General features: G+C 60.6%; 1 protein-coding gene across 1 annotated transcript; it reads right to left on the bottom strand.

Annotated features, from left to right (window-relative positions):
* Positions 1-673: 673 nt before the first annotated feature.
* FAIM2 (Fas apoptotic inhibitory molecule 2) lies at positions 674-17,761 on the bottom strand. Its single transcript, XM_053967373.1, has 12 exons — positions 17,617-17,761; positions 15,617-15,797; positions 12,459-12,562; positions 12,281-12,345; positions 11,650-11,703; positions 8,216-8,266; positions 7,495-7,534; positions 6,648-6,685; positions 5,511-5,598; positions 4,794-4,889; positions 2,847-2,900; positions 674-1,509 (listed from the first exon to the last, which is right to left on the bottom strand). The coding sequence occupies exons 1-12, from the start codon at positions 17,629-17,631 to the stop codon at positions 1,360-1,362; spliced, it is 936 nt and encodes a 311-aa protein (XP_053823348.1). The 5' UTR covers positions 17,632-17,761; the 3' UTR covers positions 674-1,359.
* Positions 17,762-18,296: the final 535 nt, after the last annotated feature.

Here is an 18,296-nt window from a genome sequence, read left to right as displayed (position 1 = left end):
TGCTATCTGCAGGAAGGATCACGCTTGGAATGAGAGCAAAAGGCCCCTTATCTCCCTGGGGAGCTTTACAGCCCAAGATCAGCCAGCTGAGCCCCAGACAGGGAATGTGAGCGTGGCCACGGTGGAAAGTTACCTGAGCACATCCAGAGCCCGCGCTGACATCCCCGTCTGGGAGAGGAGAAGTGGAAAACAGCCAGGGAGAGGGAACGTTGCTGTTCCAGTGGCCTCCATCCCCGGAAACAACCCCTTAGGAACGCTCATTTGGAGCAACCACGACAGTTCTGTGAGGGGTTCAGAGCCTCAGCGTGGGTTACAGGACCCCAGCCCGTTTCCCACATGGAATGGCATCTCCCAGCATGGAAACTCCTCCAGCTCTTCTCTGCCACTTCCTGGCAATATTCCTTCCCTGGGATCCAAATCCCAGCCACACTCCAAAGAGAACCAGCACATCCCCCTGGGAGGGACCCAGGGAAGGGAAGGGAAGGGAAGGGAAGGGAAGGGAAGGGAAGGGAAGGGAAGGGAAGGGAAGGGAAGGGAAGGGAAGGGAAGGGAAGGGAAGGGAAGGGAAGGGAAGGGAAGGGAAGGGAAGGGAAGGGAAGGGAAGGGAAGGGAAGGGAAGGGAAGGGAAGGGAAGGGAAGGGAAGGAAGGGAAGGGAAGGGAAGGGAAGGGAAGGGAAGGGAAGGGAAGGAAGGGAAGGGAAGGGAAGGGAAGGGCACTCAGCCAGATGCAAGGGATCCAGGGGAATTTTTCCTGCAGTGGCACCAGGGATGACCTCAGAGAGCTGCACGTCCTGAACAAACAGGTTCTCTGTGCCTGGAGCACTGAAATCCAGCTACGTGATCCCACACTCCACGTTTCCAACAGCAGGAGCCACCAGGAATAGCGCAGAGGCCACCGAGCTCCAATGGACTGTGGGAAACAGGGCAATGCAAGGATTCCCCAAGGCTTTTCCCTGGGCTCAGCTGCTTTTCCTGCCAGGATCTAAGCAAAGTCCCTGCTCTGCTGCCCTCACTGTTGTTTTGTCACAGCCCTGGGCAGGACTCAGAGGGCACCTCCAGCAGCCCCTGGGGCCAGGCAGGTCCCGGTCTCCTGCCCCCAGCCTCTGGGCTGCTTTGGGCTGGGCGGGAGCGGGGGGAGCAGAAGGGACACGACACTGCAGCCCTGCTTTGCTCTCTGGGTCACAAAGGCCTGGCAGCAAATGTACAAAGCTGCGGGAGGGGCCTGGGGCTCCTCCGTGCGTTGGATGGGCCAGAAAGGGAGGGATTGGCTCAGGCTGGCGGCTTTGAACCCTTTCACCTCTGCTCCCCAGTTTAACCCCTCGCATTTGCCAGCACAGGGAGCGTCCTGCCCCGCTGCCCTCACTCCTGGCTGGAGCCAAAGAACTGCAGGAAGAAGGAGAAGATGTAGATGATGTCCAGGTAGATGTTGAGGGCTCCAAAGATGTATTCCTCGGGGCTCAGCGAGTACCGGCGGTTCCCCATCAGCATCTGCGTGTCCAGGGCCAGGAACTGGAAGGGAAAGGAGGAAGCCCCGGGACAGTGACAGGGAGGTTTGGCCCAGGGAGGCAAGAAGGGCTCTAATGACAGGAGAAGTCCCCGCTGCCTCCCTGAACCCGGGATGAAAGTGCAGCCCCTTTTTGTGTGCTGGAGCCAAAATTTAAGAGCTCAGAACAAGCTGCAACTTTCCCCTTCCCTCATTTCCCTCCTGACAATCAAACCCCGAGTGTAACTCCCACTCCAGGCCCTCTTCCCTCAGGCTTCCTCCATCCCAGGGCCAGCTCTGGAGCCACCCTCCCTCCTCATCCTCTCCCAGAGGCCATAACTTGTTATTCCCAGACTTCCCTCGGGTGGGAAACACCTGCCAGGGAATGAGGCAGTCACAGGGTGGCCTGGCCCCAGCAGGATCCGGAGCAGCACCGCCAGAAATCCCAGGTGTGACTGCAATCCACCATTTTCCCCTCCCTCCCTTTCCTCCTTCTGCCATCCTGCTGTCCCTCAGGGGTCCAGAGCCCTCCGGGGCTGCAGCATCCTCCAGGAGAGGCTGTTTTATCCCCCCAGAACAAATCCCAGCCGAGCTGCCCAGGCAGGGCCAGGCCGAGCCTCTGACTGATGTTTATGGGGTAATTATCAGATGTTGAAGCCTCCTTTGTATTTTACAGAGGGATCCTGAGCCATGAATCAGCGCCGAGCTCCCCGCGCTCCCTTGGAGCGACTTTTATGAGCGATAAAGGCAATTGCTCAACTGCTCCGATTTCCAACATGCCCAGTGGGCACCGCCTCGGAGCCCAGGGCAGCCCCGGGCCGAGCCCCGGCCCCGGGAGCCCCGGGCACCTCCCCGGACACGTCCCGCGGCCGGCTCCCGGCCCAGCACCGCCGGGACTCGCTCGGGGGAGGGACCGCCGGGAGCAAGGCAAGCCTTTCCCTGGAGGAGCTGCCCAGCTCCAGGGCTTTTCCCGCCCGTGCAAACCCTCCTAAAGCCTCTTAATCCCCATCTCAGCATTCCCTGTTTCTCTGCGCCTCTGTGAGCCAAACTCATCCCAAACCTTGGCTCGCTCTCACGCACCCAGCCCCGACCCGACCGCGCAGCCTCATCCCTGGATCCCCCCGCTCCCGGGGCTCTGCCGAGCTCGGCTCTGCCCGCTCCCCTCCAGAGGCGCCTTTGGCGTGTCCCCGCGATCCCTGCGGAGCATTCCAGCCGGGACTGCTCACCCCGGCAGCCCGGCACTCACACCGTGCCCGGCACGGATCGCCGCCCCGGGGCCGCCCCGAGCTGCAATCCCTGCCCGCTCCCTGCCGGGCTCCAGGCTCCCTTCCTTCCCTGCCGCAGCCCAGGAGCAGCCACTCACCAGGGTGAAGATCCCAGCCCCGAGCAGAGCGTAGATCGCGTGGAGCCACGGGACCTGAAGGACACGGACACGGGCACAGGGACACGGGGACAGGGAGACGGAGACAGGGAGACGGAGACAGGGAGATGGAGACAGGGACACAGGGACACAGGGAGATGGAGACAGGGACACAGGGACACAGGGACAGGGACACAGGGACACAGGGACACAGGGACACGGGGACAGGGACACAGGGACAGGGACATGGACACAGGGACACAGGGACAAGGACATGGACATGGACACAGATGTGAATACATGGACAGGAACACAGACACAGACACATGGACATGGACACAGACACATGGACAGGGACAGGGACACAGGGACACAGGGACACACGGACACACGGACAGGGACACACGGACACACAGACAGGGACACACGGACACGGACAGGGACACATGGACATGGACAGGGACACACGGACACACGGACACATGGACAGGGACAGGGACAGGGACACACGGACATGGACAGGGACACACGGACAGGGACACACGGACACACGGACAGGGACACACGGACAGGGACACACGGACATGGACAGGGACACACGGACAGGGACACACGGACAGGGACACACGGGCACAGCCGTCAGAGCTGCACAGATCGGGCTATGCAGGGCTTCACTCCCAAGGGACTTGGCTCCCAGGTGGAGGGGGAAATCTGGGAAATGCCCTGAAAGGCAGGCTGGATTTGCAGCACTTCCAGCTTGCACAGTGCTTTGGGAAGGTTTCTGTGGACAGAGCAGGACACGGGGCCTCGGCTCCTCCCTCTCTGAGGCTTTGTAGCCATTTAAACTTCTCCATCAGGTGCTCCTTACTGCAAACAGCACTTGGCCCCAGTAACTGTCCTGTGGAAATCCTGGAATCCTGGAATGGTTTGGGTGGGAAGGGACCTTAAAGCCCACCCAATCCCACCCTTGCCATGAGCAGGGACACTTCCCACTATCCCAGGTTGCTCCAAGCCCTGTCCAAGCTGGCCTTGGACACTTCCAGGGGTGGGGAAGCCACATGTCCCAGGCTCAGCACTCTCGTGGTGGGAACACTTTGGAGCACCCCCAGAATGGATTTATTTACCCAAACACAGCTGATCCCACTGGAAGAAACACCAAATATTCCAAGAGCCGGACCCAGCTTTAATTTGCCTGAAGGAACAGCTGGGGGATCTGTGTCAGGGGAGGTTTGGGTTGGATATTGGGAAAAGGATCTTCCTTCACTGGAACAGCTCCCCAGGGCTGCCAGAGCTCCAGGAGCACTGGGACAGTGCCCAGGCACAAGGTGGGATTGTTGGGATGTCCTGGGCAGGACCAGGAGTTGGACTCGATGACCCCGGTGTGTCCCTTCCTCCCTAGGATCCCCCATGATTCTAATTAACGAGCACAATTTAAATATATTCATCCGTGGGAGTCACAGGGGGAATTTCACTGGAACTGGGAGCAAAGGGGCCACGGAGCTGCTGCAGGGCTGGAGCCAGGCTGGGAGAGCTGGGGGTGCTCACCTGGAGAGGAGAGCAGATTGGGCAGGAATTGTTCCCTGTGCAGGTGGGGAGGCCCTGGGATGGATTTCCCAGAGCAGCTGGGGCTGCCCCTGGATCCCTGGAAGTGCCCAAGGCCAGGCTGGAGCAGCCTGGGACAGTGGGAGGTGTCTCTGCCATGGCAGGGGTGGGATTGTATGGGCTTTGAGGTCCCTCCCGACCAAAATCATTCCATGATTCCATCACCAGGAAGAGCAGGAAACGTCCTCAGCCCTGGGCCAGTTCCATCCTTGAGCCGTACCGTGGTCCATCCCAAGGAATGACCCTGCTCCTCCATCCCTCCGTGGGGGCTCCCGCCCATTTCCAGGGAGCTGGGCCCCCCTCCCAGCACGCCCAGTTTGGCCCAGTTTGGCCCAGCTGGTCACTCACATATTGGTAGGGCAGGATGACAGCCAGGACCAGCCCCCCCAGGAACAGCACCATGAGCAGCACGAAGAGAACGCCCTGGTACGAGGTGAAGTCGAACTGCGGGCGGGAGGGAGGAATTCCCGTTCCAGGGCTGCACCCGGAGCTGCTTCTGCCTCTCCATCCCAGCAGCCACCCCCTGGCACAGAGCCAACTTCCCAAATCCCCCTCAGTGCCACAGGGAGGGGCTCGGGTCCCGCCACGCACCAGGAATCCCAAATCCATCACACACAAGTGTCCTCCTGTATCCCACAGCCCAACCCTCGGAAATTCCCCATTTACCACCGTGCAGCCTCTTCCAGCCCCACTGACATCCTTGACAGATCCCAATCCTCCACACATCCCAGACTATTCCCACACATCAGCAACTTCCAGTCCCATTTACACCTATGGCATGCCCCAATCCACAAAAAAAATCTCATTTTATTCCCATTTATCAGCATCTTCTAGCTCCCACCCCAATCCACAAAAAAATCTCATTTTATTCCCATTTATCAGCATCTTCTAGCCCCACTTACATCCCAGCCACATCCCTCCCTAGCACGTGTCCTGATCCACTCCAACCTCCCCACATCCCTCGGGCTGCTCCTGTACCCAGAGCCCTCCAGACCCTCCCAGCTCCCCCGGCTCCCTGTCCTGCCCCAGATGTGCCCTTCCCCAGGGAGGTGCCCACAGTCCCACCTTGCTCTGGAAGCTGAAGATGGTGACAGACAGACAGACCAGGGCCGTGATCCCCAGGCACAGCAGCACCGACTTGGTGTTGTAGTAACTGCAAAATGAGCAGGAAAACCACGTTTGGATCATTCCCACAGGGATGGGAGAGGGGGATTCAGACAGGCAGGAGCTGGGCAAGGAAAGCATAAATCCCACGGGCACAAACAGCGCTGGAATTACCAACATCCCACACTAACATTAAAAAAGGAAGGAGAGAAAAAAGGCTGGATGGGTTTTCCTGCTGTTTTGAAGGATGGAGGGAAGGCAGGAGGGTCCATCTGGGCCTCCCAGAGCTTCAGAGCAGCTCCAACTCCACCAATCCCACTGTCCACGGACAGACAGGGAATGGGGAAGATCCTGACTGGGAGCTAACAAAACCAGGATGACAAAAGTCACTGCAGCGTGAGGGGAAAGCAAAGGAGCAGCCCCTGGGCTCCTGCCCAGTCTGGCTTTTGGAAAAGCACAGGAAGGAGGGATTGGAGCAGGACAGGGGCCGCAGACTCAGGCTGGAATGGTTTCCAGGCTGGATCAGGATTTTGGCTGCAGTGCCAGGCTCAGCCCTTGGAAAAGCCAGTCCTGCTCTCCCCGGGGGGATCTGTGTGGAGTCACTGGAGTTTTCCCCCTGGAGCTGCTGAGGCTGCGGATTTCTTTGTCCCAACACATCCATCACCCACCCTGGACCGTGTCCCTCTCTCCAGGCTCCCACGTGAGCTAGGAGCAGATTTCCTGGTGCAAATGAGCGGAAGGGAACAAATTCCTGAAACTGCTGGAAAAATTTCCTTGGCTCACTGCAGCCCCACCTGCCTGGGACCTGCCCAGTGAGAATTGTGGGATCACTGGCTGGTCACCTCCAGCCCATCCAGGTGCTGCCCTGTCCTGGCCCTCCAGGGCTCTCCTGCAGGATTTGGGATGTGGGAATCCCCCAGTGCTGCCTCCCTTGGGACAGGGACAGGCCTTGGAAACCTTCCTGGGGAAGTGTTTTCAGAGGGAAGCTCCAGCTTTGTGTGGCTGCTGGGAGCCCCAGGCAGCTCAGGCGGCCCAGGTACCTCAGGAATAAGGAATGTTTTCAGGGAGAGACAGGACACAGGACAGTGCCCAACCCACCTGGAGAGCATCGCAGTGAGATAGGCCATGGACAGGGTCTGGGGGGAAGCACAGTCGGGTTAGTGCCCTCGTGTCCCGGAGCAGACACCACAGGAAACCCCTCAGTGCCAGAGAAAAGGGCCGGGAAGCCTCTCAGACTCCCGGGAGAAGGAACCTGGGCAGCACTGGGAACCCTCCAGTGACTGATAGGCACGGGACAGGGCAGAGGGAGGGCAAACAGCACAGGAGCATCCCCTGCTCCTGCATCCCTCCTGCACAGGACACAGCTCCCATCCCCCATCCCAGCTCCCATCCCACATCCCAGCTCCCATCCCTGCTCCCATCCCTGCTCCCATCCCACATCCCTGCTCCCATCCCTGCTCCCATCCCTGCTCCCATCCCTGCTCCCATCCCACATCCCTGCTGCCATCCCTGCTCCCATCCCACATCCCAGCTCCCATCTCTGCTCCCATCCCACATCTCTGCTCCCATCCCACATCCCTGCTCCCATCCCACATCCCTGCTCCCATCTCTGCTCCCATCCCACATCCCTGCTCCCATCCCTGCTCCCATCCCAGCACATCCCAGCTCCCATCCCTGTTCCCACTCCAGTTCCCATCCCAGTTCTCAGCCCAGCTCCAATCCCAGTTCCCACCAGACTCCACAGATTATTTTTTGCAATTTTTTAGCAAACAGAGGCTCCCTTTTTTCCCAGCTTCTCCCATCCAAGTGCAACCACAGCTCCTCAGCCCAAGCACGGGATAATAAGAGGACGAAATTCCCACTTTTCCCCAGGAATTCCAGCCTTGTGCGTGTCCTTGGAGCCACTTGGACCCCAGGGCAGATGTTGGCCAGATGTGCTACTCACAAAGATGCTGAGCAGGATCAGATTCCATGGGAAGTATCTCCTGCAAAGGAAACAGGGGCCAGTCAGCAGGGGCTGTGCCAGGCAATCCCTGACCATGAGGGTAATTAGTGACTGTGAGGGTAATTAATGGCCCTTAATGACCCTGCTGGGTCACTCCTGCCCACGCTGGTAATTGGTGCCCTGTGCACAGGTGCCGGGCAGTGCAGGGCACACTGACCCTGCTGGGAGCCACAGGGCACTCGGGGTCCTCCGGGGCCAGCAGGACCAAGGTCCCCAGGATATTCCTGCTCCACTGGGAGCTGACCGGAGCATCCTCTGGAATGTTTCATTCCCACAATCCAGAGCTGCAAACGGGGGAATGTTTCTGCCGGGAAGTCACAGCTGCAATTGGACTCCTGAGCTGCAGCAACCCAAGGCCTGGAACAGATGTTCCCAGCATCTGGAACAGGTTCCCCAGAGCAGCTGGGGCTGCCCCTGGATCCCTGGAAGTGCCCAAGGCCAGGCTGGATGGGACTTGGAGCACCGTGGGACAGTGGGAGGTGTCCCTGCCATGGCAGGGGTGGCACTGGATGGGCTTTAAGGTCCCTCCCAACCCCAACCATTCCACGATCCCATGGAAACACAGCAGCTGCATCCCTGGCCCTAAGAGAGCTGGGAAGCTGAGGAAAACATTCCTGCTGCATTGCCCAGGCTGTCCCAGCTCCCAAAGCCTCCCCTTTACCTGGGCCCGGAGCAGCAGGCCAGGATCAGGTAGGTGACGAAGAACACGGCGCTGCAAGGAGAGAGGGAGAGCTCAGGGGGGAGAAGCAGCCTGGGGGGGTGGTGCAGGGGGGAATTCCCTGAGATGGGGATCTTGGCAGCGCAGACAGCCAGCAGGCGTGGATCAGGGTGGCTCCCACCCCTGCTCCCCCTCACTAACTCCCTCCTGCCCTCAAGGGCCTCCTCTGCATGTGCCTGACCCGGGCTGGGACAAAACACCCCTGGAGAAGCCGAGGGCTGGATTTAGAGCAGAGCCAAGGTCGGGTTCAGACCCTGGGGAGCACCCAAATGTGTCCATGACAAACAGGGCAGGAACTGGGTTTGTGCTGGCTCTTGGGAAACGTTCCTTCGTGGAAAGGGAGGTCAGGCATGGGAGGGGGCTGCCCAGGCAGTGGTGGAATCCCATCCTTGGAGGTGCCCAAAGCCTGTGGATGTGGCGCTGGAGGACACGGCCGGCGGTGAGGGGAGGGCTGGTGGTGGGACTCGATGATCTCCGGGGGCTTTCCCCACCCTCACAATCCCAGATTCCGTGGTTCTGTGAGTTTCTCACACGGAGCTGCCAGGCTTTGCCCCTCGTTTCCAAACCCCTTCTAGCTTGAGGGTGTCAAGGCTGGAGGTTCTTAAACCAAGGGCTGGAAAAGTGACGGGGCTCAGGCAGGCCTGGAAGAGCTGTGCTGGAGGAGGGAGCTGCTCCCATGGCACATCCTGCCAGGAATGGGAATTTTTGGATTTTCCATTCCTGGAAGTGCACAAGGCCAGGCTGGACAGGGACTGGAGTAACCTGGGACAGTGGAAGGTCCCTGTCCATGGCAGGGGTGGCACTGGATGGACTTTAAGGTCCCTCCAACCCAACCCATTCCAGGATTCCCCTGCTGGAGTGCTTGAGGAAGAGCTCAGGGCAGGAGGGGCTGCTCGGGGAAGGGCTCAGGGCAGGAGGGGCTGCTCGGGGAAGGGCTCAGGGCAGGAGGATCCATTCAGAAAAGGACTCAGGGCCAAACCCAGGGCAGGAGGATCCTCCCGGCTCAGCAGAGCCCAAGGTGCCGCGGCTGCCCAGCCCCGCCCAGGTCCTGGCAGGTTTTACCTCCCAGCACTTGACCCCTCTCAAAGCACAGCAGCCCCAGAGCTGAAGGAGGCTCTCCTGCCCGCAGCTGGGTGTTTTTCCAGGCTCTGGAAGCTGCTCCCCTGCTTCCCCCGGGGCAGCAGTGCCGATGGCTCCCGATAGCCACTGACCCTCGGCCAAGGCAGAGCCCAGGGCCACGAGAGCCAGGGCACAGAGATAAAGCTGGGCCTGCCCTCCCACTGGGAAACCAGGAAAGCCACACTGGACACGGCTGAGCAGCTGGAAAGAGGCTGTTGGGAGCACAGAGCCAGCGGGGTCACCCATCCCCTGGCTGAGGCACCACCCCAGCTGTGGGAAAACATCCTGGGGCTCCCAGGTTTATTTTCCAGAGGTCTCTGGTTAGGAAGGAGACCCAGGCACAGAGCGGGAAAAACATTTGGGGACACTGGAATCAAGGGAAGGGCTTGGCTCACTGGGCAGTGAAAAAACATCAAAGTCATGGAATGGCCTGGGTGGGAAGGGACCTTAAAATCCATCCCATCCCATCCCATCCCATCCCATCCCATCCCATCCCATCCCATCCCATCCCATCCCATCCCATCCCATCCCACCCCTGCCATGCCAGGGACACCTCCCACTGTCCCAGGCTGCTCCAAGCCCTGTCCAGCCTGAATTTGGGCACTTCCAGGGATCCAGGGGCAGCCCCAGCTGCTCTGGGAAATCCATCCCAGGGCCTCCCCACCCTGCCAGGGAACAATTCCCAATTCCCAATCTCCCATCCAGCCCTGCCCTCTGGTACTGGCAATCCATTCCCTGGCTCCTGTCCCTCCCTGCCTTGTCCCCAGTCCCTCTGCAGCTCTCCTGGAGCCCCTTCAGGCCCTGGAGGGGCTCTGAGCCCTGCCTGGGGTGAGGTGAGCACCCCCAGCTCTCCCAGCCGGGCTCCAGAGGGGCTCCAGCCCTGGAGCAGCTCCGTGGCCTCCTCTGGGCTCTCTCCAGCAGCTCCTCATCCTCCCTGTGCGGGCCCCCAGGGCTGGAGCAGCTCTGCAGGTGGGGTCTCACCTGGGCACCGGGGGACAATGACCAGGGGGGAATTCCCCCAGGAGAGCCCCCCCAGCTGCCCCAAGGGTGTCCTCCTGGGAAATAGGAGGGGATAAACTCCACCTGGGCAGGGAGCTGGAAGAGGTGACCCCCGAGGCCAAGGTGGGGACCTGAGCACGGCTGAGCCCCCTCTCCCTGTCCCCTGGGAGGTGGCACTGCCTCTCCAAGCCCAGCTGCCCTCTGGAGCACCTCTGGTCCCCTCCTGGTGCCCCGGAGCTGCCGGATGCTCCCGTCGCTGCTGCCTGGAGAGTTCTCCCAGGTTACATAAGCCGGTGCCTCATCTCCAGCTTTGGGTGTGAACTGATTAAAGCTGAGTTCACCTCACACTTACTGAGCTGCACTGACCCTGCCAGCAGCCCGGAAACCACGGAGCTGCCAGCACCTGGGAGCTCCGTTCCGGGCTGGGCTGGGCGACCAAGGAATGGCATCCCAATTTCGGGGCTCTGGGATGGAGCCCCAGGAGTGAGAGCCCCCACTCAGACATGGCCAGGAACATCACAACACCTCCAAACCCACCCCCCCATTATCCAGTGGATATTATGTAATGGAAACCCCAACAACCACCTGGCTTCCAAGGGGAAAATCCCCAAATTCAGCCTCCATGGTGCCCTGAATATCCTTCCAGGTGTCAGACGGGGTTCTGCAGTGTTTTCCTGAAAGCTCTGCAAGGAGATCTTTGGAGCTTCCTAAGGGACCTTCCCAAAATCAAGCCTCTAAGGTACCCTGAACATCCTTCCAGGTCTCATGTAGGAGTTTCCACACTTTCCCTGGAAACGCCCCAGTTTTCTCTGGCTTCCTGCAGGTTTTTATTTCGACCCTGGTTTCTAGAGCCATTTTTGGGGAAGGGTTTGGAGCTCTCCTCTCCCGTGCCTCTTGCTCTTTCAGGTGACATTTCCCATCTGCTCAGCTCAGGCTCAGAGCTGCCCAGAGCAGCTGGGGCTGCCCCTGGGTCCCTGGCAGTGCCCAAGGCCAGGCTGGACCCTGGGGCTGGAGCAGCCTGGGATGGTGGGAGCCGTCCCTGCCCACCCAGGGGAGGCACTAGGTGGGCTCTAAGCTCCCTCCCAACCCACCCCACGATTCCATGACCTTCCCCAGCTGTCCCTGGACACCCTGGAGTGATGCTTCACATGCAGGACAGGGAAGTGTTTGGGAAGTGTTGGAGACCCTTCCCACAGCCCCACAGCCCCATCCAGGCTGTCTGGAGCACACAGGCTGCAGGAAAAGCCAGGGATACTCACTAGGAAGCCCAGTACCAGGCGGAGTGGGTCTGGATGTAGCCCTTGACTGGTTCACTGCAAGACAGAAGGAAAGATCCTGAGCAGGAAGAATCCAGTCCCTCAGAGCTCCCTGCTCAAGGACCCCAGGAACAGCTCTAGCACGGGGATTAAAAACCCAGCCCTGGGGGAACCCTCGCGGCAGCCTGGGCCTGTGGAGAGGAATTCCAGCTGCCAGGTGGGAAGGGCAGTGCTGCTCCCCCAGTTCCACACTGGAGCTGGCTGGGAGTGGCTCCCACAGGGGATCAGGAGCCCAAATCCTCAGGCTGGCCGATCCATTATTTATTCTGGAGGCAACATGAGCCACACACACCCAGAGCGCTCGGTCATCCGAGCTGGAGAGGGGGATGAGCAGGGGAGGCGGGCCAGCCCCTGGAGCTGGGATCTGGTAACTCCCGCAGGGAAAACCCAGGAGCTCCCAGGATGGATGATCCAACCCCGAGCTGGGTGGGAATGGGAGCAAAAGGACTGAGGGACCTCCGAGTGTTCCCTCAGCTTTGCTTTTCTATTGGAATACTCAGAAAGAATCCAGGTGTGACACAGCCCCAGGAACCTGCCCAGGGCCCAGGTGGCTCAGGACACACCCAGCACCCACCAGAAGGTGAAGAAAGCCACGATGACAACGGTGACCAGGAGCTGGACCATCAGGATGGCGTAAACCTGCAGGGAGAGGTGGTGATCCATGGATCCCAGAGCCCAGCACAGCCAGGCCCTCCAAGGGCTGGGGGCCAGCTCTGGCAGCCCAGAGGGCGAGGGACGTGTCCCTCCCTCACCTTCCTGATGAACACCCTGCGCACGTTCCGGTCGTCCCAGCTGAAGGTCGTGAGCAGCTCCGTGTCCCCCGGGTACCCCCCGCTGCCGTAGCTGGGGCTGGTGCCTGCAGAGAGGCCAAAGGAGCAGCTCCCACCCCAAATCCCCCCCCAGCTGCAGGACCTGAGCCCAGGGAGCAATCACAGCTCAGGTGCCCCAGATTCCCCAGCGTTCCTCTGCTCCCTTCCCGCTCCTGCGGCTCCTGAGGACCATCCCTGGGAACAGAGGGGGAACATTCCCACAAACCAGCCCAACATCAGGCTGAATCCTTGTCTGAAACCTTCCCAAAGCTTCCCAGCAGTGGGGGGGCTGGGATCATCCCTTGCTCTCCTTTCACTGGATGTTAGAGCATCCCCAGAGCAGCCGTGACTCAGCACTCCCAGCGGAGCAGGAGGATTCCCTCGCTGCTCTCCTGAGCTGGGTTTGCATCGTGGCTTTTGTCAACAACGTCCCTGCTCCGAGAGCAGCTCCTGGCAGCTCCCTGAGCTCCAGCCCTCCATCCCATTTCCATGCCGGGACTCAGGAATCAGTTAAGCACCGAGCCTGAAAAAGGAGGAAACAGCTCCAATGCTACCAGTGAGAAAAACCTTCCCCCAAAGCCTCAAATCCCTGCACAAGTCATCTCTGCTTTGCCCCAGCAGGAACGGAAGCTCCTGTTGCTGCTTTCCCCTACCCCATCCCTGGCAGTGTCCCAGGCCAGGCTGGATGGGGCTTGGAGCCTGGGACAGTGGGAAGTGTCCCTGCCTGTGGCAGGGGTGGGACGGGATGGGCTTAAAGGTCCCATCCCACCCAAACCATTCCATGACTCTGTGATCATTCTGTGGCCTCTTTGCTTCCCTTGCTGATGTCCCCTCCTGTGTCACTGAAGTCCCCCCTGCTGGCTTTCCACAGAAGGATTTCTGTGTGATTTTCCTGCTTTACATTCCTGTCCCTGCCTGGTCCACAGATGCCTCCCCTCCTCCTAAAGCTTCTGAGCTCAGGGATACCCAAATCCTTCAGGAAGATGGAGCAAAGGCCCTCTCAGTCTCAGGGCAGACACCAGGAGCGCCAAACTCAAGGTCCTGATCCTGATTTTCTCCTGTTTTCCTGGTCAAAAAGCAGGAGCCTCACTTAGGTGCCCCCAGCAGGAAACAAGTCTCTGCTGCTGTTCTGCTGTCAATAAATCCCTTGGTCCTTCCTTCCTGCCCCACTGGAGCTGAACCTCCTGCGTGTTCTCCCAGATCCCTCACGGGTCCCAGAGTACCTGGGGCCAGGAGAATCCCTGGGACACTTCCAAGGCTCCTGCACCAAAGCAGTCCCAGCCCCTAAACACCCAGCTGGCCCCTGAACACCAAACTGGCCCCTAAACACCAAACTGGCCCCTAAACACCCAGCTGGCCCCTAAACACCCAGCTGGCCCCTAAACACCCAGCTGGCCCCTAAACACCAAACTGGCCCCTAAACACCAAACTGCCCCTAAACACCAAACTGGCCCCTAAACACCAAACTGGCCCCTAAACACCCAGCTGGCCCCTAAACACCAAACTGCCCCCTAAACACCAAACTGGCCCCTAAACACCAAACTGGCCCCTAAACACCCAGCTGGCCCCTGAACACCAAACTGGCCCCTAAACACCAAACTGGCCCCTAAACACCAAACTGGCCCCTAAACACCAAACTGCCCCCTAAACACCCAGCTGGCCCCTAAACACCAAACTGGCCCCTGAACACCAAACTGGCCCCTAAACACCAAACTGGCCCCTAAACACCAAACTGCCCCTAAACACCCAGCTGGCACCTCAGTGCCCCGGAGGAGCTGAAGGGTTTTACCCTCCTCCCTCCCTCCCTCCCTCCCAGCATCCAGAGGGTTTCATCCTCCTCCCTCCTGGTGTCCCCACCTCTGTCCCCCCATCCAAGGCCACGGCAGGACAGAGTGTCCTGAGGTCATGGTCACAGAAACAACCCCAAATCCACATCCCTTCTCTCCAGCTGCTCCCAGTAAGGTGTGACACATCCCATAGAGGGGGTTTCCCATCTGGGAACCCAAAATACCCCATCCCACCCCCTAAACCCAAATACCCCATCCCACCCCATTTGGGCCTCACCCACCCTAATTCATCACAACAGCAGAAAAATCCAGATGATCCCCAGAGGAACCTGGGGGGATTTATCCTGTTCCTTAGGGGGAAGGCTGAGAAACATCAGAATATGCCAGCACAGACACAGCAGGGGATGTTTTCACTCCTTCCCCTTCCCCAGGGATCCCATCCCTGCAGCTGGACACAACAGGCAGCAAGGGATGGAGCAGGACAAGAGCTCAGGCATCCCTAAATCCCGTAGTTCCAGCGTTTTCTCTGGCTGGAGCTGTGCTGAGTGAGCACTTAGCCACCCCCAGGGTCACTTCCCAGCCCCCCCATCCCCCTCCAGCCCCACTTGCAAGCCTGCAGCCACTCCCTGGGCACAGCCAGGGCTCTGTCCTTTGCTAGGGCCCAGCAGAAGCTCCAGGGAGCTTCTGGCTGTTGGAAAAGCTGCTGGTTTGCCCAGGAAGGGCCACAAGGATGCTGGAACAATCCAGCCTTTGGCCCCAGCCGTGTCCCAGCCTCCCTGGCTCTGCCAACAGCCACACTCAGGGCTGTGACACCAATTGTGACACCAATTGTGCCACCTCAGCTGCTCTGAGAGCTGGGGCTGAGCAGGAGCTGCAGGAGGGGGTGGGGGGATCCAGCTGCTCCAGGACTTTCCCTCCAGCCCCGGGAGCTGGGATCTCCCAGGGCAGTGAGCTGGGAATAGGGATTTCTCCCACCATGGGACTGGGAAGGAGTTTACTCCCACGTCTGGAAGGGAGTGAGGTCTCTGGGATGGCTGGAATGGCTTTTATTTACAGACACAGACTTTCCTCTGCAGATGGAGACTTTTATGTGCAGATGGAAACTTTTAGCCATTGATAGAGACTCTCCTGTGCAGACAGAGGCTCACAGCTCACGGCTGCACCTCCACCCTGGGCCAAACCGGGCAGCACATCCCTGCTCCCCCTCTTACCCTGCTCCCCCTCTTGTCCTGCTTCCCTCTCTCCTCTCCATTCCTGGGGGGATCTCTGCCCCTCTCCCAGGGCTCACCCCAGCACAGCCATGCAGGGACTTACTGGGATCCACGTAAGCCCAGCTGGGGTGGAGCGGGGCCGTGGGCGGGGCAGGAAAAGCCCCGGATTTCATCCCTTCTCCCGCTGTCGCCTCCTCATAGGACGGAGGAGCCGGGGGGGCTGTGGCATTGTCCTTCTTGTCCCCCTGCCCCTCAGAGCCGGGGGGTTTGTTGTTCACAGAGAGCTGCACAGAAAGGGGCAAAGAGAGAGAGAGATCTGAGTAAAAGCATCCCAGAAACCGCCCTGGACGAGAAGCTGGCACGGACAGGTTCTGGAAAAGGGCTCAGGAACTGGGAGCCCCACAGGAACTGGGAGCCCCACGGGAACTGGGAGCCCCACGGGAACTGGGAGCCCCACATGAACTGGGAGCCCCACAGGAACTGGGAACCCCACAGGAACTGGGAGCCCCACAGGAACTGGGAGCCACACATGAACTGGGAGCCCCACAGGAACTGGGAACCCCACAGGAACTGGGAGCCCCACGGGAACTGGGAGCCACACAGGAACTGGGAGCCCCACGGGAACTGGGAGCCCCACAGGAACTGGGAGCCCCACGGGAACTGGGAGCCCCACGGGAACTGGGAGCCCCACAGGAACTGGGAGCCACACAGGAACTGGGAGCCCCACGGGAACTGGGAGCCCCCAGCCATTCCTGGGCACTGGACACGGGCCCATCCCTGCACCCCCAGGAAGGGCATCCATGACTCAGGGGAGATGGGAAAGCCCTGGAGGTGCTCATTGGGATGAGAAGTTCCAGGTAGGGGGGTCTGAGGGGAGACACGGAGCCCCCGCGGTGCCTCGGGCTCAACGTGACACCAAAACCATCCAGGGAATTCTCTGCTTCTCATCAAACGCCCTACATTGCTCCTTAAAAAGAGCTTTCAGTTCCTGGGCAGAAAATCCTGGGCTCTTCATTCCCATTTACCCCCATTTTGGCTCAGCTGCTCCCAGGAATGCTCTGCTTTGGCCCTCCAGAATTTTCTCCTCTCTGCCCGTGTGGAGGCTCAGCTCTGCTGCTTCCCAGCATTCCAAGGACTTGGGATTGCAGCAAGGAGCCAACGTGGGGCCACCTGAGCACTCGCCTCTCCTTGGGAACATGATCCCTTTAACCTTCCCGATGGGCCTGGCATAGATAAACTGCCAGGATAAACTCTGCTGCCCACGGAGGAGCCGGCTCAGCCCCGGGGGGCGTCCCCACAGCTCCGGGGGGCTGCAACGGCCACGAGCCCCAGAGCAAGCGGGCGTTAACAGAGCGGAGCGAGCAGCGCCCCAGCTGGGGTCTGAAAAGACAGCAGGGCCCGGGCTGGGATTGTCCCACGGGCACGTCCGGCTGTGCCACCTCCCCTGCCAGCCCCAGGGACTGTCCTTCCCTGTCCTTCCCTGTCCCTTGGGTTGAGGGGGCCGAGTTCATACAAGCGCCCCCCACCACCCCCCCAGATTCCCAAGGAGATGCCGAGGGATGGAGCTGCAGCCAGAGCGTTGCCATGGCGATGGTGCATGAGCTGGCAGAGGATCCACAACCCCCCCTCCTCGGTCTGAGAGCATTGGAGAACCCCAAAATCCCCAAAATCCAGAGCCCCCGGGCCGGGCAGGAGGTGCTGCCAGGTGGGGACGGGGGTGGGACAGCACAAAGAGCTCACGGAGCCCCCGGCACCCGGGATTTGGGGGGCGCAGGGGGGTAAAAACGGCCACAGGTCCAGCAGGGTTTGAGCTGTGCATCCATCACCCCTAAAGCAGCCCCGATCCCAAAACCAACCCCAAAGCAGCCTCCAATCCCAAAATCATCCCTAAACCAGCCCCCAACCCCAAAACCAGCCCCCCAGCCCCTTCCACCCCCAGCCCCTTGCAGCCCCGTGGCAGGTTCCGTGCCCGGCTGCCCGGCTGCCCCTTCCACCCGTGGTTCTGCTCCTTAGAGCCCTTCCCTCCAGCCCCCTTTCCTCCTCCAAACGCGCCGTTATGCAACAGGGACGGGCTCGTCCTGCCCGCTCCGGCCGCCCTCCTACCTTCCCCTGGGTCATGGCTCCTGCCTGCACCGCGGGAGGGATCGGGACGGAGCCGGGCGCGGGGTCCCCTCCAGCCCTTCTGCCGGCAGGTGTCGGGGCCGGATGCGGCCCCCGCAGCCCCCGCAGCCCCCGCAGCCCCCGCAGCCCCCGCAGCCGCTGCCTTCGCCCGCCAGCGACGTCCCCGGAGCAGCGGGCGCTGCGGGCAGGGCTGTACCATCGGCAGCACGCCGCACAGGGGAGCCGGGAGAGGCGGCGGTGCACGGGGGGATGGAGAGAGCCCGGGATGGAGAGAGGGCTGGGATGGAGAGAGGGCCGGGATGGAGAGAGGGCTGGGATGGAGAGAGGGCTGGGATGGAGAGAGGGCCGGGATGGAGAGAGGGCCGGGATGGAGAGAGGGTTGGGATGGAGAGAGGGCTGGGATGGGGGGATGGAGAGAGGGCTGGGATGGGGGGATGGAGAGAGGGCTGGGATGGAGAGAGGGCCGGGATGGAGAGAGGGCTGGGATGGAGAGAGGGCCGGGATGGGGGGATGGAGAGAGGGTTGGGATGGAGAGAGGGCTGGGATGGAGAGAGGGCTGGGATGGAGAGAGGGTTGGGATGGAGAGAGGGCTGGGATGGAGAGAGGGCTGGGATGGAGAGAGGGTCGGGATGGAGAGAGGGTCGGGATGGAGAGAGGGTCGG

This window comes from Vidua chalybeata, chromosome 30, assembly GCF_026979565.1.
Source record: "Vidua chalybeata isolate OUT-0048 chromosome 30, bVidCha1 merged haplotype, whole genome shotgun sequence".
Taxonomy (NCBI): Eukaryota; Metazoa; Chordata; class Aves; order Passeriformes; family Viduidae; genus Vidua; species Vidua chalybeata.
The sequence above is the reverse complement of the archived record's forward strand: the minus strand, read 5'-3'. Positions and strand labels throughout refer to the sequence as shown.